The sequence below is a fragment of the Sugiyamaella lignohabitans genome, chromosome A, assembly GCF_001640025.1.
Source record: "Sugiyamaella lignohabitans strain CBS 10342 chromosome A, complete sequence".
NCBI lineage: Eukaryota > Fungi > Ascomycota > Dipodascomycetes > Dipodascales > Trichomonascaceae > Sugiyamaella > Sugiyamaella lignohabitans.
Window position 1 is genome coordinate 5,880,161 of NC_031672.1, and position 26,133 is coordinate 5,906,293.

The 26,133-nt window shown below is 41.9% G+C and overlaps 8 protein-coding genes across 8 annotated transcripts; 4 read left to right on the forward strand and 4 right to left on the reverse strand.

Annotated features, from left to right (window-relative positions):
- Positions 1–837: 837 nt before the first annotated feature.
- RLP24 (Rlp24p) lies at positions 838–1,374 on the forward strand (the record flags this gene model as incomplete). Its single annotated transcript, XM_018878857.1, has 1 exon — positions 838–1,374. One exon carries the CDS (start codon positions 838–840, stop codon positions 1,372–1,374), a length of 537 nt encoding a protein of 178 aa, XP_018736118.1.
- A 2,333-nt stretch (positions 1,375–3,707) lies between these two features.
- Positions 3,708–4,814, reverse strand: RBG2 (Rbg2p; the record flags this gene model as incomplete). Its single annotated transcript, XM_018878858.1, has 1 exon — positions 3,708–4,814. The coding sequence occupies one exon, from the start codon at positions 4,812–4,814 to the stop codon at positions 3,708–3,710; it is 1,107 nt and encodes a 368-aa protein (XP_018736119.1).
- A 1,816-nt stretch (positions 4,815–6,630) lies between these two features.
- Positions 6,631–7,542, forward strand: CRC1 (Crc1p; the record flags this gene model as incomplete). Its single annotated transcript, XM_018878859.1, has 1 exon — positions 6,631–7,542. The coding sequence occupies one exon, from the start codon at positions 6,631–6,633 to the stop codon at positions 7,540–7,542; it is 912 nt and encodes a 303-aa protein (XP_018736120.1).
- Positions 7,543–7,725: 183 nt separating this feature from the next.
- SPC98 (Spc98p) lies at positions 7,726–10,212 on the reverse strand (the record flags this gene model as incomplete). The annotated part of the gene is made up of 1 exon (XM_018878860.1): positions 7,726–10,212. One exon carries the CDS (start codon positions 10,210–10,212, stop codon positions 7,726–7,728), a length of 2,487 nt encoding a protein of 828 aa, XP_018736121.1.
- Positions 10,213–11,430: 1,218 nt separating this feature from the next.
- Positions 11,431–11,661, forward strand: YIP3 (Yip3p; the record flags this gene model as incomplete). The annotated part of the gene is made up of 1 exon (XM_018878861.1): positions 11,431–11,661. The coding sequence occupies one exon, from the start codon at positions 11,431–11,433 to the stop codon at positions 11,659–11,661; it is 231 nt and encodes a 76-aa protein (XP_018736122.1).
- A 2,587-nt stretch (positions 11,662–14,248) lies between these two features.
- On the reverse strand, positions 14,249–15,946 carry YAR1 (putative ankyrin repeat protein; the record flags this gene model as incomplete). The annotated part of the gene is made up of 1 exon (XM_018878862.1): positions 14,249–15,946. One exon carries the CDS (start codon positions 15,944–15,946, stop codon positions 14,249–14,251), a length of 1,698 nt encoding a protein of 565 aa, XP_018736123.1.
- Positions 15,947–15,974: 28 nt separating this feature from the next.
- On the reverse strand, positions 15,975–19,472 carry AWJ20_1946 (uncharacterized protein; the record flags this gene model as incomplete). Its single annotated transcript, XM_018878863.1, has 1 exon — positions 15,975–19,472. One exon carries the CDS (start codon positions 19,470–19,472, stop codon positions 15,975–15,977), a length of 3,498 nt encoding a protein of 1,165 aa, XP_018736124.1.
- A 3,405-nt stretch (positions 19,473–22,877) lies between these two features.
- Positions 22,878–25,784, forward strand: cbh2 (CENP-B protein 2; the record flags this gene model as incomplete). Its single annotated transcript, XM_018878864.1, has 1 exon — positions 22,878–25,784. One exon carries the CDS (start codon positions 22,878–22,880, stop codon positions 25,782–25,784), a length of 2,907 nt encoding a protein of 968 aa, XP_018736125.1.
- Positions 25,785–26,133: the final 349 nt, after the last annotated feature.

The following is a 26,133-nucleotide window of genomic DNA, read 5'->3' on the forward strand; positions in this document are numbered from 1 at the left end:
GTTGCTGTGGATATGACGACTCCTTGAGTAGAGTAGGCAATTCCTGGGCTTCTATTGAATCAAGATTAGATAAATAACCCTGTGACACTGCGTAGAACCTGACTTTAGCAGGAGCAGCAGCATTGACTCTCAGGACATCTGGATTGTTGTGAATAATATCACTTACCAGCAACAGGTACATTACACAAAGTGCACAGTATTTAATGTTAATGTTGTTGTTTGGATCAGTAGCAGCAGCTCGCGTATTGAGAGCTAGCGCCGTACTACCAGAATGTCAGTTATATGGCTTCGACTGTGGACAGCCTCAAATTTATTTGATCTTAAGCCATATTCAGGGACTGGATCCACTTTGTAGCTTTAATATTTTTATTCTATAGTATTAATAGAAATCCCATCCCTGGTCAGACAACCAGCCTCTGAAACGGCCACCCTCGAGAACTACGCAGGGTCCAGGTATATGTGCGGCTCGATGTCTATCTGTTTAGCAAAATTTTTTTCTTATCGGGGAAACGCTATGCATTGCATTTTATTTTTTTTTTGTGAAATTTTCTGTGGCTTGATCTAACGGCAGGTAACTTCTTACTTGAACCAGAATACCCATATTTCAAAAATAAAGAAATGAGAGTATACAACTGTCATTTTTGCTCGTCACCGGTTTACGTAAGTAATATTATCTGGTATTGGTTTGGAAGGTAGAGAGAATAGGCTATTTAAAAATTTGCCCTTTCTGACTAAAACCATTTGGTGGTGCTAGCAGAGACAGGAATGAAGATATGATTATGTTCTTGTCATGATATATGAATAGAGTACTAACAATATTAGCCCGGTCACGGTATCATGTTCGTTAGAAATGACGCCAAGGAGTTCAGATTTTGTCGTTCGAAATGTCATAAGAACTTCAAGCTGAAGAGAAATCCCCGTAAACTCAGATGGACCAAGGCTTTCCGTAAGGCTGCTGGTAAGGAGATGGTTGTTGACTCTACATTAGCCTTCAATGCCCGTAGACACGTTCCAGTTAGATACAACCGTGAGCTCGTTGCTGAGACTTTGCATGCTATGGCCCGGGTTGAGGAAATCAGACAAAAGAGAGAAAGAGCCTTCTATAAGAACAGAATGCGTGGTAATAAGGAGAGACAAAAGGAACAGGACAGAAAGCTTGTCGAAGCCAATCCCGAACTATTACGGCAAAGAGATGTGGAACTTTCCAGACAAGCTGCCAAGGAAGCTGCTGCTCAAGAAGACAGCGAGATGGAGTACAGCGAAGAAGAAGAGTTCCAATCCGAAGAAGAAGAACAACAACAAAAGGTTGCTATTATGGTCAAGAACAAAAAGAAGCGATCCAAGGTTCAAGCTGGTGGAATGGATTTGGACTAATCTGTCTCACTATGTATGCATTTTGATTTAAAAGAACAGAGCCCGGTCACTCTCATGATATCTTATATACGCCTTGAAAACCGGGAATCGTGGTTCTGTTTTTAGTTAATTTATTTTTTGAATAGAAAAGTTGTTTTTTATATGATGTTATACAACGAGGTTGCAGTTTGTCAGGCAAGCAGTGCCCCAGATCCAGTCGCTACTCTCGTTGCACTGGACTCGTTATCACTAGCGAAATACACTTCTTTAAGTATATAAGAAATGGACTGTCATTCAGTGTAGTGGCATTCGCTGATTTCGAGGCATGCCGTAATATGAACCGTCATGTATGTTTCAGGGCATTTATACACATGAAACACACGAAGTAGTGCCTTGTGCGCCAATATCTACTGCCAGTAAATTGAACTTTAAATACTTGTACAATCAAGTAGGTATTTAAAACACATATTAAGACAAATGCCAGCTAAGGTATAAAAACTAGACTAAGTGGTTCAAGTCCAGTATCCTCTTTTTATCTGATGTGCCCGTAGAGCTAGAGCTATGGAAGTTATCTGGTTTTCTATTTTGCCAGTTATAGCTCTGTCAGTCGGTTTTTCAGAGCAAGCACTGTATAGGCTTTGATTCAAGTGAGTTATCTTTGCCAACTTACGATTCGAATAATGTCTTGACAACAGCTTTGTCAAGTTGTGATTCTTATTCGACAAAGCAATCTTAGCCAAACTTCTAACTAATAGGACTACAAAAACGTGATACTTGCAATAAAACAACAATCCGATATTAGACACAACCTGGAAGAGATCTAATGGCACCCTGTTCGAACGTTCTCCTAGAAGCCAGTACGAAGCTCCATCGTACTGTTGACACAGTATTAGCAGAGTATGAATACCCCTGGGCAGATGTCCTCACAGTCATCTCATTTATGCTCCTCATAACTATTATCATCATCACACTACATAAAACTAGCGGATCAGTGGCTCCTCCACCTCTAACGGTAGTAGTTCAGCGTTAATATAAAATATATATTCCATTCCTCAGTCTGTTGAACGCAGGGTCGTAACGCAGGGTCGGTCGTGCGTGCCTAAACCTGGTGAATTATCCCAGACCCTGAAATTTCTCTTGCCGCATTTACTTCCATCCTGGATGTGCTGAAAATCATTCTCAGTTCTTTAGACAAATCATGAATATTAATAGTCAGAATCCCTTGGAATACAAATGTCGCAGTTGAGAGCCGGATATCGGTCTTATAGTTACCATACCCTTACCCATGTGACATTTTGAACATGAAATTTGAGCGCCATCAAGTCTGATCCAGCTGCCAGCTTCACGACAGTCAAAGAAAAATTATAGAAAATGTCCGAGTCGACGCAACAGCCAGCAAACGAAATCGGTTTCGCTGAAAAGACCTTTAATTCAGTGTCTGAATTCATCTCAGTAAGTTAAATCATAAAACAAAAAGTGTTTAGAAGTTTAAAAGGGCCGTGACTAACAGACTCAGGAACACCCAGTGATTTCGGGTGCTGGAGCTATTGCTGGATTTCTTGTCGTAAGTACCTCAAAAAATACTCGGTAATGGGTACTACAGTCTTGAATATTCTGTAGAATACTGTATATTTATTACAGGCCCGTTGGCTGTTGGAGCCAAGCGACAGAGTCGGGGAGAGGATAATTACCCCGCTACCGAAGTACATCCAAACGATTCACGGCAAGCCCGGTCACTAACTGGTCGCAGCTTAAATCAGCATTGAGAAAACCTGGCCCTGGTGTAGGAGGAAAGACCTTCTTCACTGGTGGATTTGAGGCTAAAATGACACCAAAGGAAGCCCTTCAAATCCTTAGTCTACGAGAGTCGACTTTGACCAAGGCCAGACTCAAGGATACTCATAGAAGAATTATGTTGGCTAATCACCCTGATAAGGGCGGATCTCCTTACCTTGCAACCAAAATCAACGAGGCCAAGGATTTACTGGAAAAGAGAGGCAGCTTCCGATAAATTGACCGCGCAACTGATACAATTATTAATTTCTGTCTGCATCATCACCACCTCTCTAACGCCATCTTGTAATATATATTGCCCCATGTTTCTATTTTGTACATAACTAGTTTATCTTTTCTTCATTCGAGTATTTCAAGACTCGGCGTGATAAATCTGCCGAGCCTTTGTAGTGCCTTCGAGTTTGTACTTCCAGTGCAGTCCCAGAGACAAAACTCAAATACCTTTGCTAATCAGCACTTATAGCTACTTACATCCTACTGAGTGCCATGATTCACGGAAAAAAAAATTTAGTTAACTCGTTATGCTATAACAATATACATTACTGTTGGGTATGAGCTAATTATTTTGTAAAAATAGAGACAACATCTTCATCTTCTATCAGATGCTGAAGACCACATTTTTGCGGACTGTGTTTGGCAGATGCACCCCATACAAGAGCATATCTGAATTTGGATTTGAAATCTCGGTGAATGGCATCACAGACATCTTCTATCGAATTGTGTGCCTTTCGGATAACCATAGGTTCTGAAAAGTTCGGGGCAACACCCTTACGTTTAGTGAAAATGCGAAGTAATGATAAGTCTGCCCAGATCCGTTCTAGAAGATCATCTATACCCAAGTCCATAGACACGGAAATAACCACAGTATTGGGTTGACGAGCCAATCGATCAGTTTCTTCGAGTGACACAGCGTCAATTTTGTTGTAACAGTAAAGACATGGGATATATGACCGATGGTTGGCATTAATGACATCAATAAAATCTTCAACAGTCACCTCTGGGTCTCGAATGAGAACATCAGCATTATGAATCTTGTAGTCTCGGAGGATATTGCCTACCATCTTCTCATCCAGATATTTAGGTGGAGATGTGGCATTGAATTTCAACCCACCAGCCTTTTTGATTTTAAAATATACATTTGGTCGTTCTTTGTTGAGACGAATACCTACAGCCTCCAATTCACGCTCCAAGATAGCCCGTTGCTCATCTGACTTTGTAGCATCCAAAACCATGAGAATCAAATCTGCAGTCTTCGCCGTTGAGACAACTTGTCTACCTCTTCCCTTGCCTTCAGAAGCTCCCTGAATAATACCTGGTAAATCTAAGATTTGGATTTCTGATCCGTTGTATTCCAACACGCCTGGTACCGATGTTAAGGTCGTGAAAGCATATTGAGCGACCTCTGATTTGGTCTTGGTGATTTTAGATAATAGTGAAGATTTACCAACGGATGGGAAACCAATAAGTGCGACTCTGGCGTCTCCACTTTTCGATACTTCAAATCCCTGGCCGGGAGAAGAAGACGATCCTGGTGGGGGTTCAAGCAGCTGCTGTCTATACCGAGCTAGCTTACCCTTTAGCAGACCAATATGATACTCGGTTGCTTTATTTTTTTGAGTTCGAGCAAGCTCTTCCTGAATTTGTGTAATCTTCTCCAGAATTCCCATTGTATTAGTTGAAGTGGTTAAGATTGAGCTCTTTCGATTTGATCCCGTTCACCTCTGGGTTATAAATTTACCAGCATGAAAAGCCCCATAGCTTCACCATCCGGGTAAGTTTAGAGTTCTATGGTCAAATCATGCAGGAGCTCAACTTGAACTGAAAATCTCATAGGCAGTCTGACAAACAGCTGTCTTCCCTATCTGAAATGAAACATACTGGTCTTCAAAAAGATGGTTAGTAATAAGTAGTTACTTCTCGGTGCTTAGTAGCATGGACAAGTACTGATTCGAATGTCTTGACAGTACATGTAATCAACTGACACACTCCGCTTGCTCATTTCCACTGACGGGCTCCAGTCTTGTGAGCCTCTGACAAATATGGAGCACTGTTGCAAATGAAAGAAAGAGTGAGGAGGAGAGTCGATTTCAAACATTGTTGAGGTTGAATGTCATCAGCATTGGTAGTTTGGATACTTACTACTGATTATTTAAGCTTACTGCTAACAATACTAACGAGCAGTACTGGCATTTTACCGCCAATGCATTCGCCAAATCCACAAGAAACCTGTTGATAACAGGCCAAACTTTCTGACATTTGTGCGCAAAAATTTTGCTCAATACTCGCACATTAGCAAAAGAGACGTGACCACAATTGAATTTCTACTTAGAAAGGGAAGTCATATGATGGAAATTTATGCCAATCCGAGTGTTCGAAATATCTCCAACTAGATTCATAGCCAGAAAGATTTGTAAATAATATTTATTTTATATGTTAACTGATGTACCATATGTTCTTCCAGAACCAGTGAGACCACTATTGTAGGTCAGAAATAAAAAAATAGGGCTATAATCCTGATAGCTCACAATCTACAGGACCCAGATAGCATAGCGGTCCAAGGAGAGGTGGAGATGAATATTACTACATCTGTTATGGAAATACTGTAGTGCCTAAGTGACCATGCTCGGGTGTACTCTCATGCTCTCTACCCCTGAAATGACTGCATCCGGACCCTGCGTCGTAAGCCGAACTAATATGCATATCCGAGAAATCCGACCATGAAATGACCGACCAATAGTCAAATGAAATTGCGGAAAATTGAATATCAAATCCATAACGGCATAGCATCAACGTCGTGTCGTATCTTTCCAAGCCTACTGAGAGTCATTAGTTAATCCGTTGGACACTGGCCAAAATGTTTTCTCACCTCCTCCCTATTTCTGACGGGTCCTTCTCAGACTCCCTGCCAACCTCACTCCCATGTCCCTTCCACGGTTCCCTCCCGGCTCTCCCCACACTTTTCCTGAGTATTGATCGAGAGGAGCCACGAGGCCCAGGAGAATGCATAAACAGAATGTGTAGAGCTGTTACATGTGAATTCTGCGCCTGGCTTCGGATAATACGCCGCGGTCGGAAGCAGGAGCACTGTAAACTGGCACCTTACGGGGTATGCAGGCATGAACTTTGTGCCGAGGAAGGTAAAGCGTCGGTTGAACGGTGAAAAGTTCCGTATGCCCACCGAGCTCAGTTGAGCCGTGCATATAATTAACCCGGGGTAGTCACGTATATAAATATACTTATCCCCGGACAATAGACTGACCTGTTTATTCTTCCGATCCAAAAAGTAAAAAAGTAAAAATTTTGGTCTCTTAACTGAGATTATTCTGATCCTTGTATATTCTGGTTAGGTTTTTGTAATAACCTGATATAGTCACGTTCTAGCCGGCCGTCTGTATCTCGGGTACTTGCTACTTACACGCTATTTGCATTTTTTCATTCCAACAAAAATTAAAAAAAATATAATAATAACTAGCAGAACCCAAAATGTCTGATTACGAAGGTGGCATAGAAGCCGTTGTTGAGAATCCTCTTGTGGGTCAAATCAAGTCATTTGTGGCTGGTGGTTTCGGTGGTATCTGTGCTGTAGCAGTCGGTCATCCGTTCGATCTCATCAAGGTTCGTCTGCAAACATCTGCTCCTGGAACATATTCAGGTACTTTGGATGTGGTGAAGAAAACTCTCGCTGCAGATGGTGCTCGTGGTCTTTACAGAGGTGTTGTTGCTCCATTATTGGGAGTCACGCCTATGTTTGCTATTTCATTCTGGGGTTACGATTTGGGTCAGAGAATTGTGAAATCAGCTTCTCCCTTGAAAGAAGGTGAGAAACTGTCGATTTCTCAAATCTCTGCTGCAGGTTTCCTGTCTGCTATCCCTACCACAGCTGTAGCTGCTCCTTTCGAGCGTGTTAAGGTTATCCTGCAATTGCAGGGCCAAAATGCTAAACCCGGTGCCAAACAGTTCAATGGTGCTCTTGACGTTGTTTCGCATCTTTACAAAGAGGGTGGTTTGCGATCTGTCTTCAAAGGATCCGTAGCCACTTTATGTCGTGATGGACCCGGTTCAGCTTTGTATTTTGCAACTTATGAATACCTCAAGCGTAAATTGACTCCCGAAGGTACAACTATGTCATTGGGAGCTATCTCGTTTGCTGGTGGTATGGCCGGTGTTGCTATGTGGGTTCCTGTATTCCCCATTGACACCATCAAATCCAACTTACAATCGTCTCAAACACCTCAATCTATCGGCCAAGTTACCCGAAACATTTACAGATCTGGTGGATACAAGGCCTTCTTCCCAGGTCTCGGTCCCGCCTTGTTACGTTCGTTCCCTGCTAACGCAGCAACCTTCGTAGGTGTCGAGCTTGCTCACAAGTTTTTCCAAACGCTTAACATCTAGACGACCTGTGTATATTAACGCCCGTAATGATAGACAAATAGAATCATGCTTCCCAACATCACTCCCAGGATCTGACTCCGAACTTCGCAAAAACGACTCGAGCGTAGCGAGAGGAGCAGCGGGGTCTGGGGCGGAGCCCCAGCCGCCGGAGGCAAAGAGCGTTGATTAAAGTTCATTAGTTCATTATTTAGTTCGTAGCAATCGTTGACGTGTATAGTAGCCATTAAAGTCCAGACGGACAGCTAGGAAACGCATCTCACTATCTTCTTCCTGCTTGAGTTTGTGTACTAGGTTTTCCACGTTGGTTGCAAAATTGTGCTGGAGCCCGTTAATTCCTTTCAGCAACGTTTCAAAGCGGGCCAGTTCGTCTGTAGTTCTTGGAGTTGACAGGTTATGCATTCCCTCGACAAGACTTCGGAACGAGAGCACATCCTTTATAATTTCGTGAAGTTCACCAATAAGACTGCCACCACCAAGTAGACCTTTGTGAGTGATTTGTTTCAGGTATTTGCGATGCGATTCGATGGTTTCGTCGACAGTAAGTCGTCCACCTCCCTTGGCAAGCTCCTTCTGTAATGCTGACCATGACATTTCTACTACTTCGTAGTTGATATAGTACTGGAGCTCACTTATAAAATGCATCATCTCCTGACAGGTACATCGAACTTGTCTCCAAGGCTCTTCATAAGATTTATCCACTTGTCCGCCTCGATGGCTAATTGCTAGCAGCTTCCATACATAGTATAGTGAAAAGCTAGCCCATTTGATTCTCCACAAAAAGTTGAATACTCTTAGATACTGTCTCGACGATCGGCTATCTAAGATGACAATATCTAGAGGTTGTTCTACTCGGTATTCGAGAGTGAACACCTCCCATCCGATATCCCCATGACCCAGCTCTAGCATACGAGCGTCCACGCTTTTCAGCACCTCCGGGCTATCGAATTGTGCATTAGAACTACGAATAGCGGTTTCCAGCATGGAAGTTAGGTGGTGCCTTAATAAGGATGCTGCTGGCTGGTCTAGCGTAGGTGCTGCTTCTTCGACTAGCAATTGGACAAAGTCACCCTTGCCTAACAATAGATAATCCTTCAGTCCTTGTAAATGGAGATCAAGATGGAATTTCGTTCGTAATAAATGATTAAGATGCTCAACGACCTGGTCGTATCCCAGGAATATTTGGTTTTCTAATTTAGTATAGTCGTTTATTGATGCCCATAGGTTGTGGTCTCTTCGCCTTGTAACAATCCATTCGTTATCATCACATGCAACTCTGATGAAATAGAGCGTCTTGCCAGTTTCAAAAGCTTGACGAGCTATATTTGCAGACATAAAACTCGGCACTAAATCCTGGTCGAATACAAATCGATTATTCCAAATGGCATTCGCAGATCCTATTCGAACAAAAAACTCGCCATATGGATCCACCAGTCGGCCGCTACTGATCCATTCACTTAGAATTTCATAAAATGGTTTAGAAACTTTCCCAAGTAGTTTTTTAGCAAACAGAGATATATATTCATCTCCATTATAGGAACTTTTGTGGAGCAAGGACAGAATCTGTCCACCTTTCAGTGATTCAGACTGCCTGACAATGGAATGCAGAAGCCGCAGTCCTATTGTGGCTTCTCTGAGAAGAGAAACACATTTTCGTATTGTCAACAAGGATTTGTGTGAGGACTCGTCCAGTCCGCTAGTAGCGGTTCTTGTTGCAGTTGTGGCATCATCTGAATCGTTGACACGCATAGTCTTTCGGGCCTCGTTCTCAATATATCCAACTAACGCAAGATACGAATTAAGTTCCTGGTCAATAGCACTTTTCAGAGATTGTCGCACGAGACTTGGTCGTGGTAGGCTTGGTCCTGCTGATATTGGCGTACTATGACTCGGTGCCTGCTCGGTCCTTCCATTCGCTGTCCCTCCTCGAGCATTGCTCTCATCACTTTCTGTTTCCTTGGCCTCTATCATAGACCTGATCTCTTTATATAAGAGGCCTGGCTCTAAGAGCTGGTAAGACAGGGAGATCAAAGGGAATGGAAGGGTTGAAGGGATTTCAAGCGACACTCCAGGAGATGACCCAGCACTAATTCTATCTCTGTTCTTATTTGTGATCCATTTGAAATGATTCGTTTTCAATCCTTGTAGCGCAAATGGAAGGTCTATCATCAGCTCCTCCATAGATGGAACCTGCTCATCATGTAGAGCCTGAATGTAGATACCAGGGCTATTGATGTCTACAGGGCCACGACTTCTCGGCCTGCTCCCTGGACCACGGGGTAATCTTTGATAATCAATTTCATCAGCAACTTTAAACTTCGTATTAGCTTCAGCTGCTAGAGCTTGATCCTGATTTTCAACATATGCCATAGAACTCAAAAACTCTAGTTGTTCAGATACATTGTTCACATTTCTATTGGACACTAACCGCGATAGAAGGTTATTGAATCGCACTGCCACATCTGTCCCGGGTCCTAAAAGGTGCTTTTCAATATCACCAGCTATATCCTGTAGCGTATAATATTGGTTATCTCTATTGGCAGAAGCCTCCACTAATAATTGCATACATTCGTCTGCCAGAAAGTTCACTCGCTGATGAGACGCATCGGGCTGCAAAACGCTCAATACTAGTCTCTGCACCAGATCAAATATCTCGTCGTCATTACTACTCATTGCCAGTTGTCTGCTAGCTCTGCTGATATAGCAAAAGCAAAAGAAATTAAATTGAGACAATTATTTCAAACGTAAACAAACCAACCGTGTATCTCCAGGTATCATGTATAATTATAACGCGCGGAAATCACGTGAGTACTAACCTCACTCTCACAAAAATAGACCCAGGGAGATTCCGCTCTTTCCAGGATACCATTTCTTTTCTTGCGAATCCCAAAACTAGGTTACTACTTCTGCCGCAGCCAAGTTTAAGGGCTCAGAGAAAAGGTGGAATTTCGCCTCAGCCCCCTGGCAGTGCTTCCAGAAGGCAACCACTCTTATCTGCTGGGGCGAGGGTTGTTATCTTTTGGAGATCCGTGAAAAATGAAAATTAACGAGGGCAGGGGCAGAACAGGCATTGGTGTTAAGAGGCAAAAGAGGCTAACGCGAGCCAGGATCGTTGCATACGTCCAAGTGTCAACATTTCGATTCGCGATTTAATTAGACTGTGTACGGTACGCTAACTAATTTTACATTTTCTTGCACATTTTTTGTGATTTGGAGTTGCCACTATAAAGAAGGACACTTAGTGTTTATTGACAAATATATTTCAAATCAAAAATGAATGCTGTTAGTGCTGCCCTTGGATCGTTACGTGTATGTGATCCTTTTCCCTAGAGATATGGACTACTGATAGCTGGTTGAATATTAGGTGGATATATCAATTTTTTGAAATGGTAATATGGCAATACTAACAAATGACTAGTTTTCCAACATAAGTCTTGGTGAAAGATTCAGCTATGAAAGTTTACGTGTAAGTGTTACTTTATCTGATGGAGATATTCACTAGTTGGGCTTCTGGTAACTTGGCTTTCCCTAGATATGCCTCTTATTCTGTCTCACTTTTTTCGAATCGCCACGTCTATGGTCCCAGTAATCTATTTTTAAGCAGGATTAATGAGATATGGAATAGAGACGTCAAAAGCGAATCCTTTGCTAACTTTTTTCTACTAGCCTGACGCTCTTTCTACGAGACTTTCCAATCTCAAGACTATTGGTGACTTCTTTGATGTGAGAAGACTGTCAAAGCCTCAAGGCTGGGGAGATGCTCAGTCTCGTATTCAGTACAATTTGGGATACTTTTCCACTAATTACGCCATTGTTTTCGCTCTGTTGTCAGTGTGGAGTCTATTGACCAATCTTCTTCTGTTGTTTGTCATTATCCTTGTCGTCGTTGGTATGATTGGTATTGGCATGCTTCAAGGTCAAGACCTCGTACTGCCATTTGGTACCATCACCACCTCGTCTTTATACACCACTTTATTTATTATTGCCGTTCCCTTGGGTATTTTCGCTTCTCCTTTGAGTACTTTGTTCTGGTTGATCGGTGCTTCTGGTGTTACCATCTTGGGCCATGCCACTTTGATGGAGAAGCCAATTGAAAGTGCCTTTGCTGAGGAGCAAGTCTAAGGGTCTTATTACAAGAGAGAAGTGAAAACGAAAACGGTGCTAAAGACAATCACGAGTTCTGTCTATTGTCAGCTGAACTGTGAGCGTACCTAATAATAACATTGTCCGTAATTTATGATCATTTAGCCACTATATACGTTCACATTGTTGAAACTGATAGAATAAATAATATATATTGGGATCATTGCGTGTATAAAACTACTAGACATAGTCTCAGTAGCTCTAGCTCTGTTACAGGCTAATAAATCAGACAACAGTAAGTACTGTTTGTTCATGGCTATGGTGAGGTGATAACTTCTTATCTATTACTAGCTAATGGTACTCAAGGAGTGAGAAAAAGTATTATACTCGGTATATTAGCTGAATGATGTTAGTACTAATGCCACTCACGAAATTAAAACATTGCACAACTAAAAATAAACATTTCATTCAAAATCAGGTCCACGCCATGTCATAGGCGAATATCATCAAAGCCACGTATCTTGGGCACAGTAGACCGTCGTGAGTGTGGAAGATCATCATATAAAATGAAATGGCAATTGAAGCAGTACATGTTAAAAGCAAATTGCTTTACTTACTTTTTGTGTTCTATGACCACTAATTGATTCCTTTCAAATATTATCAGACACGAACATTTCTCAATCAATTAAGATCAGACATATGCTTGTCAATTTTAAATTCGAATTTCATCATTAAAATGAAAGGAATAATAGTGGTCATGTTGCTGAGAGCCTTGCTCTCAAAACAAAATCTGAATTAGTTTCTTTTAACATGCTTTCAATTCTGGTATTGTTAGCCACACAATCATCAATGATGCCTACTTCTGGGAAAAAATACCAACTCCAATACAGTATTCTTTTAACAAATTCAGAAATGCATGAATGGTAAAAAAAAGGGTTATCGTCAACAGGAAACCTGGATCCGACTCGTCATCTAGATGTTCATCATTCAAAAAAATACTGTAAACCGAGGCTGAACCAAGATCACAACTCACCATTATATAGACTAGATACTTTGACTGGGTAGAAATTATCAGCTAAAGTATTAGGTTTCGCGGCCCAGCCAGAGAGCAACTCAGGCGACTTCCATACCCAAGCGAGTAGTAATAGCTTCTGTTCTGAATACTAGAACCTTACTCAGCCATCTGGTGCTGGTATTAGGGCCACTTATAGTAACCAGTTGCAATGAACGGTTACGCTCCTCGGGTATAGCTAAACGATGCTATCGCGTGTTAGATTATCAAAGTCCAAACATTAGATTAGTTGATAGTTGAAAAGCAAAATCTTAAATGCGTAGCATAAATCAGTAACGTGGGTTTTCTAGGCCCACTTAAAAAGCTTGTCACTCATTATATATCGGTGCCCAGTGCTATGGTTCTTCATTTAGCCTGCATGAACAAAGCAATCAACATAATATCACTCCAGACAATATAATTACCTTCAATGATGTTAGTGGGAATATTCATGGGAACCAGATGAAGGCATATTACAAAAATCATCAATTTCCAAAATTGTAAAAGATCAGTCTAGGTGCAAAAACATTTTCAACAGTAAAATTCTGCCAGTAATTCCAGCTTTGTTTTTGAAGTCATCATATAAAGGAGAAATGATAAGAGTAATATGCCTGTTTTTCAAAAAAAAAAAAAAAGTAGATAAAACTAACCTTTTGGTATTAATAAAAGTCATCATAGTATGCCCTTATAAAGGGCTTTGGCTTGATCATAACGTAATCAGAGAATAATGATATTAATATCAGAGTGTCAAAATGGCGTATCATAATAATCTACTGCTGATATAGTCTGTAACATGATGGTTAGTTTCCAATTTCATGCGACAACCAAGTTGTATAGATGTATAATATGCCAAAATCCATCAACAAATATCAGTCTCGAGGTGCAAAAACTTTTCAACAGTATAATTCTGCCAGTAATTCCAGCTTTGTTTTTGTATAGTCATCATGATAAATGGGTTCCGTGGTATATTAGTACAACTGTAGTAGTTGACTATTGTAGGAACTCACCATAGAGGTATCACAAAATAGTATTTCATTGTTGAAGTTAATCCATTGTCATATGCCAATTAGCATATGCCATCTTTCAATCGTTAGTTGAGCTATTCTATAGATAGACTGATATTACACATTCAATACCATCTCTCTACCCAGAACAAATATCAGGATTTCTCGTTTCCGATCATTAATAGATTCACAAACTCTAGTTTGAAATTTTAAGGTTGGATCATCAAGTTGCTAGGGTATCAAGAGTAAGAGTAGAAGTATAGTTTATACTGTAAACATACCAGGAAATCGATTTTTCAGCCAAACATTGTCTGTTGTAAGGAAGTGGAAAAAATGCGGGAAAATTTCGTACTTTTATAGCACAAAAAAAATGGATGCACCCTAACCCACATTTTTGTATAGTGGTTGGCGACCAGGATAGTGAGTGACCGTCTATTAAAGGACATGCCTTTAGTTCCACTGAGCCCATGTCTTTTGGCGGCAAAAATATATGCCTTAATTACTTAAACCCAATTGAAAGCATTCGTATCATAATTCATTATATATATAACTTACAGGACAATTAGTCCTTCTATGTATTTACAGTGAGCCGCTGGTTTCGGCGGCCCTGGTGATTGTTAGAGGAAGTTGCTTCACCACTCGTTTGATTATTAGGTCCTGAATGGTTCTCTCCATGCGACTGAGTATTGGAGTTGGCACGGTTCTTAGGCTTGCCGTGCTTTCTTCGGTTGTTGTTATGCGATTTCGTATCTGCGGGCCTGCAAGAAGATTCATCTTCTACAGGACCAACCCCTTGAGCTCGCTGTGATTCCAAAGCCCACCACTTCTCAAACTCTTCCTCTCTTTGAATATCTTTCAAGCTTCGAGAACTTTTTTCATTTCTCTTCTTAAGATCATGTTTCTCCTGCTGAATGATATCATTCAATGTGAAAGCCGGAGACTCTTGTTCAATTGGCTTCTTCGCTTTCTCTTTGCCTTTGGCGTACATGGCAAAGGGGGATTCTGCTTCTGTAACTGTGGAGCCTGGTGCTGGTATAGATGTTGTCTTTGATCGCACTTCCGCGGTAACAGAAGGTGGAACCGAAGCAGTAGCCACCGCAGGACTTGTACGAGGTACATTCCAGGGACTTTGCGAGGGAGATGGTGAGCTAGGCTGGAAGGGATTACCCCATCCCATAGGTGTCGAAGGAGCGATGTCTTTTTGTTGCGACTGAGGAGACTGTTGCTGTTGCTGTTGCTGCTCCCTAAGCAATCTCTTTCTTTCTTTCTGAGACATTTTTACAGATGGCCCATCTTTTACTACAGGCGTGAAGACAGATCCTACCGCTGGCGATGAAATTGCGGCAGGGGCAGGGGAAGACGAAGACGCGGACCCTCTCCTTGCTACACTTACTGATGATGCAGACGACAAAGCCGACCCCGCTTGGTTTAGTTTACTTCTCGTGATTGGTGGGGACTTAACGATGGGCTGCTTAGTTCCAAGTGGAATTGTCGACAAAGGTACGGTGGAATTATTCGGGGTTGTGTTAAACCCAGAGCTAGAACCACCAGGTGAGAACTTCGGTGCACTTCCATAGGCCATTGGGGAAATTCTGTACGGAGTTGCGCCAGTTTTAGAAGGGCCCTTAACACTAGTGTTTGGTCCCACTTTCCATGGACTCGGTGAAAAATCCGCCTGTCCTGGAGAGGACGCTAGTGATGGAGCCCTTGACTTTCTGAATGGTGTCTGCAGTTGCGTTTGATTAGGAGAGCTTGCCATCGAAGTTACAGGCGGCGAAGATCCAAGAATGGGCCGAGGAGTTGACGCTCCAAATGATGGAGAGTTGCCTCCTAATTTAGGAGATCGCGACACTACTGACCAATTCGAATCATTAGCTGAGGTGACAGCTGTGGTTGTGGACGGCGTTGGCTCACTGCTGGGGCTATTTGACGTGCTGTCAACTTCCAGTTCAAATACTTCACCATCCAACTTTTGAGTAGACACAGTGGTTGGTGCTAAGCCATCTGTTACAGAAGTCCTCTGGCCCTGACCCTTTTGAGGTCTTTGTGACAGGAACGAATATGTAGCATTTGCACCACAAACAGGAGTCCACCTAGCTACCTGATCGTTGTGCTCAAACAAGTTCTCTGAGAAGGTATGGCACAATTTCAGCATATCCTGACTAACAGCTCTCTGTTGAGCTAACTTCTTCTTCAAGTAAGCTTCAATTCGACCCAACACAGTGCTGTTCAAGTCAAGCAAGAATCTGGTGGTTAGTATTTCTATCATCTGTATCCCTCTGGCATTTCTTCTGTACTCACCCATTTTCTAGTAGACACTCTAAATTGTGAACAACAAAGAAAATCAATGCTTCTTCTAATTGTGATCCAGGATAGTTCAAAATTTCCGTTAAGAGATATCCCACATTTTTCACAGTAACTATACTCATGTTAGTTGAATACGTCAATTTTCCCCTAGGTCGGAATAACTCACTAAAATGTTTGATGGTACACTCGCAAATCTGTCGTAATTTTGGCAATAGGAGTTCATCTGCAGCAGCCATCACGTCTAAAACAAAACGTAAAAACAGTTTTGCACTATCGAACCTTTTAACACCATCGAAAAGCTCTTCTTCTTTGTTTCCGTAAATGTGTGCAATGACAACCGCGAAAACATCTAATGGTATCGATTTTAGATCAATTGTTTGTCGCCCATTACTATCATGAGTTCTCATAATATACCACCTTTCGGAAAACAGAGCTGAGAAATACCCCGAGCGTACTTTCAAGATATAGCTATGAGCCATGTATTGCTGGTTATCCTTTAGTAGTATGACGACGTCAGCATATGTGGGATTATTGGCCAGAGCTAGAAGCAAATCACCTTGCAAATCACGACACGGTTGATCGTCACGATACACTTCTACCCAAAAATTGGGCAGTCCAAGTGTGATTTTGAGACCACTGAGCTCTTGTTTAGACTTTTGAATGTCTTTAGGAACAGACTTCCGGAAATCACCCCATGGTTTCAATGAATAGTCCGTGTAGATGTAATAAACCAAAATAACGACGGTTAAGGGCTCAAATCCCTCAAAGTCGATACAGAGTCTTTCTTTGTGGGTAGTTCTTTTCATATAGGCTTCACAACCCGAGCATTTTAGGCGATATGAGTCTTCTTTCTCTTCAATAAGTTGTTTGAGCTGTTTACTACGACTCGAGAGAATCGATTTGTGAACAGGGATAATATGAGATCCAACTCGTAATACCATATCGTAACCGCGTACCCTCTCTTCAATGTCCATCAAACTAAGTCTCAGCCCATCAGCAGCATCTGACGATACCCAAGACGCAAGACCCCGAAAACTAAGTTCTGTATCACTCTCTAGTGGAGTCATTTTTGTTTCTTTGTAAATACTACCAGATGGAAGGGCGAATTCAAGCGGACGGTAAAAGGATTTGCTCTGAGATTGGGTTATCAACTTTTCACTGGCCCTATCTTCATCACCACTGATAAATGGAACCAAGAAATGCAAGTCGTCGCTAAGATTTGACTTGTCCACTGAGAGTGTTGGAGGAATGACGTCTTCACATATAGCGGCAAATGAGCCGAAGATTCCATCACACCTTACTTGACAAATTCTAGTAATAAACGGAACTCTAGTAAACTTGTACTCACCACCTCTAGACCGACGACCAGTCTTACCCTTAGATTTGCCCTTTTTGGTGGTACTCTTCCAGACGCTGCCGGCCCGTGTACATAGAATTACCGACCCATCGTCGGCAATATCCACATCTCTAACTGCCAAATGCTTCTTTCTTGCTATCCATACAGTGGATACACGCAACTGTCGTGCTAAATTTCCGGGTCGTAGCAAAGTAGGATCGGCAGTACTAACAGCAGAAGGGTGGACAAAGTGCTGCGATAAAGAAAAGGTATATACCGAGCCAATGTTGTCTAAAGCACACACAGTTCCATTCTTACTAGCCGAGATGCGAACAATATAGATAGATGAAGTAATTCTTGCTGCATGACTGTAAGAATTGAAGCTCTTCATTTCAGGAAGGATACTGTCGACAGGGAATTGAACTTTGAAAAATACAGAATTCATAAAGACATATACTTCCTGTCTTTTCGACGGGAGAATAATAGTTGCGATATCTGTTGCACATACCATTTCGATTCTACCATTTCCAACATCAAAAAGCATGTTTCTGGGACTGGGTTCGATAATGCAGTTTGCATTATTAGTAACGGCACTAGAAACAGAATTGCTCGTAGCTAATTTAGTACTGTTACCTACTGTGTCGAGGTTGCTGGCAACAGAACCGGTAGGAATAGGGATACCACCCGCAGAAATGTCAGAAATAAATCCCATCTGGCCAACATTTTTACCCCAACAGAATACCTCAGAATCTGTGTACACAACGGTATGGATATTGGATGCAGCACAGCCAATAATATGCTTCCTCTTTAGCTCGCCAGTGACTCTTCTTGGTGAATACGAAGGTTCAAGTCTTGTTTTGCCAACCGGGTAGCCCAATTGGCCATTACGATTAGAACCGAATGTATAACACTCGAATGCATCTGTGACAAGTACAGTGTGGTCTATGCCGGTAGCTACTGCTTCAACAGATGAAGGCTTGGAAAAACCTGACAGTTTGGTAAATGTGAACTGAGTTGATGCTTTAGCTTGACCCAGACCAAGTCTGCCACCTCGAGGAATACCGCAGATGTACATATTGTCTACAGGATCATCAGTGAGTACGACGGTATGCAATTTCGAAATCCTCACATCCCTTATAACAAATGGCTTGAATCGGTCTCTTGGAATCATCTGGCCTGCATTTTCACTGTCGGCATATCTATCGAGTTTAACCATTTCTGGGTTTGTTCTATCGTCAGGGTCGGCAAATCCAAGAACATGATTTGTGTTGGATCCAAACATGAACAATCGCGATGACTCTAATTTGTCTCTATTTGTATTGACTGTTGTTTCAGCATGGTCATTATCGTTAGTATCGTCCTCATCGGCTTCGTCATCACTGTCGCTATAACTGGTATATTGTTCAGATTCGCTTGTAATTGCTCTTCTGCGCCTCAATCTTCTCCTTCTCAGAATAGTACTGTCTATTGGTTTATCCCATAAACAGCCACCATTGCCTAAAAAAGTAGCATTCATGACTTCAAATGGCGACTCGTTGTTCCTATCCTTTGCACGGATTGAATCCTGCGAGTGGGTCATAATCAACTGAGCTGCTGAGATATTTCCAGCATACAGAGATCTGTGTAGAGCCGTCCATCCTGACTCATAGTCCAAAAGAGTTGTATCAATATGATGATTATCCAGAAGCGCATTAACTATCCTCGTAGGACCGGCAGAAGCAGCCAGATGTAGCAATGTACGGCCGTAGATGTCTCTCTGATTCACCTGGCTTTTGTTCAGTCCACAGATACGATCTGTCAAAGAAGAAACAGCTGGTGAAGCAGTTCCTGACCGTGATATTGGCGACGGAGGGTATACCTTTCCAGAAACATTGGGATTAGCTGATCCTGATCCTGATCCTGATCCGACTCTATTCTTTGGGAATGATCCCTGGACAGAATTAATATTAGTCTGATCTAAAGATCCAATAATATTGGCTCCTGAAACACGTCTAGGAATAGGACTTAATTCAGAAGGTGAGCCATTTCTCGCCCCTTCTACCCTTGTCGCCTCTCCAGCCAAATTTGAACTTAGAGCTGCCAGCTCTTCTGCCCTATTCGATTCACCGATAGATGTAGTAGAACCATTTCTTTCAAATCTCGATAAACTCATTAGACAGAGTCAAAACTAATATCCAAATCAAGGGCGGAATGCTATTTCAAAGACTAGGTTAATGTTGCTGTCAATTTTACCCAACTATAAATCGCCATATGGAATAAATTTCTTTCTCGCTAGGTTAGCTTCAAAATTAGATATGTTGTCAGATTTGTTAGAGCAAAATATAAATCAAAACCTGATCCAAAATAAAAATGTATTAAACCTGAGGTTTGTTGTGTATGTGTGTGCACTTAGTGTAGTAATAGTGTCTAGCTGGTAGGTGGTCAAAGGTCCTAATCTGCAGCCCTAAATGATAGCTGAGATATTAAACTATAAGGCTCATGCATGAACGTCGATTATAGCATGACTGACATTACCCACCAAGATCTACTCAGATCCAAGTCAATATTAACATCTCTAAATGAATGATTCAATTTGTTCAATTGGATTTGATTGTGTAATAACTCACTTCAATGCTTTCTGGTAATGGGGACTCTGTCCCCAGAACCAGATTTTTATTTGTTTTGGTTTGCTCACCGTGTATATTTAGCTTTTTATTAAGTCTAGGTCCATTGACAATGCAAGACAACACCCGATTATTGCCGGCTGAGCCATGACAACGCGCGTAAATCCCTTATTACCAGTCTATGTTACAGTTGTTTACAAGTATATAGGTACTTACAGGTATTTACTTACATTAGGCAGGGACGCGAGAAGCTGGCATGCAGTTAATCCGCACCAAGATACCCCACAAACGACAACAGGGTGGTTCGAGATCACACACGTGCCAAACCGCCTGCTTTGGCTGGTTATTAAGTCTAGAAAAATGCTTTTCGCGTTTTATCGTGATAGTCTCAGTTCTATCTGTGAAACAGAATAAAAATGACATTTTGGATATAATTCCAGTTGAGAAGCTAGAAGTCGATCTCGTCGGGGAACCATCCATATTCGTTAAGGTCTACAGCTCCCTCATCGCTGACAGGAATTTCCTCTCGTAGTTTGATCAATTGATGTTGTCGATGTGTGAGCTGTGATATCCTGCCCTGAGCATTTATAACTCTCCACCATGGAACAGTATCACTATTGTATTTTGGGAGCTCGTCGGGAGAGATATCTGATCCATGTGCTGCTCTTGGTAGGTTCTTCAGGGCGTAGCCGACTTGGCGAGAGTGGTCTGGAGCGCCAATGAGACTAGCAATATGACCTGATTTCGTTTGTTAGTTTTTTTTTTGCATTGGTTTTATTTTCACATTTTAAATAAATCCTGAGCCATGATTCTGAGATATGTGACTAAATTAGTCGATATACAGTATGTCGGCATGAGAAATATCAGTGGCATGTGGCAATTACTTTATTAAAGAATGGACGTACCATACGACGTAACATGGCCATATGGGATCAGTTGCACTGCTTCGTATACTGACAAATGAAAGCCCCGTGCTTCTGGCGTCCGAGCCCCGTAGGTGACTCCAGACATGGTATTGACGGTAGCTACGGTTCTGAAGACGCCTCGCATGGTAATATAGCATATGCATCAGGTGACGTTCATTTCTAGAGGGCTTATTTCTTGGTGCTTTCAAACGAATCTATCAGTGTCGTTAGGATGTAAGTAGTTCAGAATATAGTGGTAGAGGGGGCCAGATAACAATGAGTTTTGTTAATATACTCTAGAAAGGGCTGCTACCTCGTCTCAAACCCAACGAGACGAGCAACAGTGTCTGGAAGGGTCTGAAAAGCTAAGCCCAGCTCCCTTAGACAATATAAAATATAAGAAGAACGTGAAGTTATGTTTTATTTTTCATACTCGGACACATATAGAGACCTAATTTACAATTATTTTCAGAAGTAAATCCAATTTTTTGAAATCGTTAAATAGTTGCCAAGACATGGCAAAAGAAAGCAAAAAAAAGCTTGATGCGGTCGTCCATTTAGATGTTGAGCTTGGTTCTTCTCCAGTGTCTTCTCTTGGAGTTGTATCTGATAGTGGTATCAGTCTTGAAACGGAACCATTGAGGAATGGGTCTGTTTTGCTTTTGGGCCTTAGCGAGCTTGACCTTGGTCTTGAAAGATTTGTGAGACTACATGTAGAGTTAGTATAGATTCAGCTGGTATTCAGCAGTAGTATCATTATGAGAAGGGATATGCTTGATACTAGGTACATTCATGAATGGTCAGAAGGTACATTCGCTCTGATACTCCAGTTTTCATACGTCAACAGAATATCGAAAAGAACTGATGGCAAATCTCGAACCCGGACCGAGTTGTTATTCGAACATATACATGCGTTGACAGACTGGCCATTTTCACATTGTTTCATTGTCACTTTCAATTCAAGTCGAGTTTTCGAGAATACACACTTTTAGCTTTATAACTGAACGAGGCCGATTTCACAAAGCAGAAAGAGTAGCAGTTGGTCTCTGTTTATATCTTGTGAAGTCGAAGTTTCACATATGAGTGGCGGTCTTCCTAACCAGGTCGTCTGGTCGTCACAGTCGTTATGATCTTTTCGAATCGATTCCATCAAAAATTACCATAGTATTCAAAGCAATATCATATCCCACGTTCCTATAATGACTCCCCGCTAGTTGTTTCTTGGATTCCACTTACAGGCATGACTACTGTACTCTGTTGATGTTGGACACAAAATACCGTAATTCGTGAACTGGAATTTCTAACTAATATCAAATGCCGCTCTGTGGTGCGATGTTACAAGTTTAGTCTGAGTCGCACTTTTTTATGCGTGTAAAAATCAGAACTTTCTTGACTGCTTGATTACCTATTTCGGTAATATTCGATTTTCCACTGTTAAATGAGATCGGCCATGCGTTGGACTGGTACCCTGCATGTCAATGTTGACGTTGATGCCGACAAGTAGATATCCGCTTTATTAAAATAGAGAAATAATCAATATTAGAACAAGAGCTATTAGTATTCTGTCACTAACTTTTGTAGAACAGCTGTAAACTTTTTGCCTGCCGAGATCGGTCCTATATTCAGTCTATGGATGGATCTTAGCTCACCTGTCTTCAACAGATGGATTCTATCTTCGGATAATGCGTCCACTCCTATTTTAAAAAAACATTTTGAGCTATAGAGCCATAAACAGTAGATCTCAGGTTAAAAGATGACCAACTCTACCAGAAATAGATTATAGTCATTTCAAACAGAGCTCACCGAATTCATCCCGACCTACCTCGAGAATGAGATCTGCCGATCATTTATTTCACTTACCCTACCTAAACTCCCGTCGATTTGCTTACAGTTGAATATTATTCTAAAAACCATCTTCACAACCTTCCGGCACTTATACTTCACCATCAGCATTCAAACCACAACATATTCATCCCTCTATCCGCCTGATCAGACGGTCGACGCGCCTTAGTTATAACGCGTAAACAATAGCATCCCTGGTTGTTCATTATGCCACGCCAAGTACCAATACGAACGAAGGCTGGTAAGAAGGACGCGAAATTGGCATCACATGAGGCCATTGATGAGACCCTAATTGAGAATAACGTCCAAGATGACACTTATGAGATCCAGACTGTAGCTGATGCTAATGTTGGCGATCCAAGTCATGTGAATCAAGACGATATTGATATTCCTCAATCTGGTCATGACAATGGCTCTGTTAGTATAGAACAACATGGTACACAAGAAGACGGTATTAAATTTGAACACGCAAATAACCATGAAGCCGATGCCATGAGTGTAGATGGTAATGCCGACGCCGATTCAAATGACAAAGTGAACGCGGCAGCTGTAGCAGCTGCTGAGGAAGAAGCCCGGGCAGATGCTGCTACTGCAGCAGCTTTATCATCTCATATCAATGGTACATCTGAGGATGGAGACAATGTTTATGACTCGAGTCCCGGTCCTTCTGGCAAGGGCACAAAGAGAGCCGGATTCACGAATCGTGAGAAAAAGGCGTTACGTGAATGGGCCAGCATGCAAGACCCCAAGCCTAGTCAGAAACAATGCATTGACTGGTTTTATCAAAAGTTTAATCGTCGAATTAGTCAATCGGGTGTTTCCCGTTGTCTAAGTGAGAAGAACAAACATCTCGATGAAGGTGTTATTAACGATACCTCAATTAGAAACAGATATGGTAAATATCCGGTGCTAGAAGATATGCTTGTGGATTGGCAGTTATACCAATCGAAAACCGGCGGCGCAATTACTGCTGCTTTGCTACTTAAAAAAGCTAGAGAATTGTGGTATAGGATCCCCGAGTATCGAGATCTGGAACCCGAGTTCAACTACAGATGGCTGGATCGGTTTCGAAAACGAAACAACATCGAATATACAGCCGGTAGAACAACCACGAATGTATCTGTGGCATCAGCAGAGGGGGATGCTTCTAGCAGGAGAAGTCTTACCGGAGTACAGAAGCCAATTGTTAACAACTCTCTGAAAAAGAGAGCCTCAAATGTGATTGATAATCTTGCTGAAGCTACAGGTGAGGACACAGCTAGCACTACAGCTGGTATTGCAAGTTCTGTAACCACTACAGTACTGCCACCACTATCAGCCGATCCTTCCATTGCTAATACAGATCCTGCTCTGTTCGATAGTCTGGCAGAAGGGTCAGCAACCAGTTCTACTACCACTGGAATCCCTGGTGGTCAGCCGACTTTTGAAGGAGATATCGAAAATACTCGTAGTTTTACTGATCCGGAATCGGCTATCGAGAGTTTGCGCGATTTGCAAGTTCTCTGCTCAACATATGATCAGTCGAATATTTATACTGTTATGGAGACGGGTTTTTACTGGAGAAAATCACTATCAGCATCAAGCTCGATTCCAAGTCTTCTTCCTAGGCATCCTCTTTCAGGATTTAGCGGACGCAATGGGGACACTGATGGTTCTGATGCGACTCACGGCGATGTAGATGCTGCCACCGCGGCGGCAGTAGCACTTGCTGCAGCTACTGCAGCTGCTGGCGGTATCCAAAACAGCACTCAGAGTTCTTCTAATGATCACAACGGTGAATCATCCAGCGCTATTCAGGATGATGATATTAACCCGGAACTCGCTGCCATGCAACATGCAGCAGCTGCTGTAGCTGTTGCAAATGCTACTGGAGTAACTTCACCAGAATCAACAAGTGTAGCAGACCATACTTCTGCTCAAGAAGTCGCAAGATCTGTTTTGGCACAGCAGAATCATCATGGACACAACAACCACGACCAGTTAGTCGGCCAAGTTGACGAGTCAACCGCTGGTGCTAGATTGAACCCTGATGCAAAATCTGAAAAGTTTACAGTGTTGATCTCTTCAAATTGTTCGGGTAGTGACAGAATTCCACTACATATTGTTTCGCCTGACAAACCCCGATCACTTCACAATGTCAACTTGGCAGCTTTAGGTGCTACTTGGATCACCCGCCGCGTACCTGGCCTTGATGTGTTTACAATGAGAAAATGGCTTACTGATTTCATAGCACATATTCGAGAGAAGTTTGGAAGCAGGTCGAAGAGATATCTTTTAATCCTCTACCGTAATGCTGTCCATGAAGACGCTGTCAAATTAGTGAATTTTCCTGAAAACATCCGTGTAGAGTTCATTAACCAGAGGGATCACGAGTCAGGTGGTTTGCCTTTAGAACAAGAAATTGTTCAGAGATGGAAACTCAACTATTCTTACCACTGGCTTAAATATGTTCTCGATTCGCTAAATGGTGCTCATGGTGTTGAGCAAGATCCAGTTGAGACTGTGAGAGTTTCGGATTGTATTCAATGGGCAGTACAATCATGGTATCATGAAATTTCTAATGGTGTTTTCAGAAACGCTTTCCTGTCGAGTGCCTTGTGTCGTGTAGTCAGTCAGCTTGAACCAGTTGAAGCCCTGCCTAATATTGACCTCTTATATCAGGCCATCAAACACACGGGACATATCCCAGACATATTGGATGTCGATTCATTTTTGAACTCTGATTTCGAGCTTCCTGATATCGTTGAAGATAACGAAGGCGACCTATTAGACGCCATTGTGGAGCGTCGTCTTGGACGAGGCAAAAACAACGTTGCTACGGAACCAACGTTTGCATCGTTAATTGAAGATTCTGCCGAAATTGATGATACTCCTAGTGATATTTTGTCAGTTGAACAAGCTTCACAGTACATGAATGAGTTGATTAGATGGGCAGTACATCAGCGCAGTTTGTCAAAAAGTGAGATCTTTCCATTGTTGGGCTTACAGTCATTTATCAAACGGAGACAAGCAGAAGAATTCATGCGAGCGGAAGAAGCCGAAGCCACCACTGCTGCTGCCGCTGTTGCTGTCGCCGCTGCCGCCGCTGCAGCAGCAGATGGTTCTGTAAACTAGCTATTAGCTTAGCTATTATCACTATTGTACTAATGTTATCTTAATTTATTTATGTAAACTAATATTTCACCGTCAAGCTAGTAGTTGAACATCAGTATAGTTGATCTGCAAATCAGTTGATCAAAATCGACTGCTCATGCTCGACGATGCATGCATGAAGTTACTTGATATGTGAAGATTGAGACACCCAGGATCTGACTCCGGTATCGGCATATTCATAAACCCAATCAACGAACCAGCATTACAAATGTTTTTTTAAGCGAAATGGTTGAGATACCATAACTAACATTAGAAATATAGCTTAGAGACTAGTACTTAAACCTCGCGTATGTTATTCAAAGGATTCTCG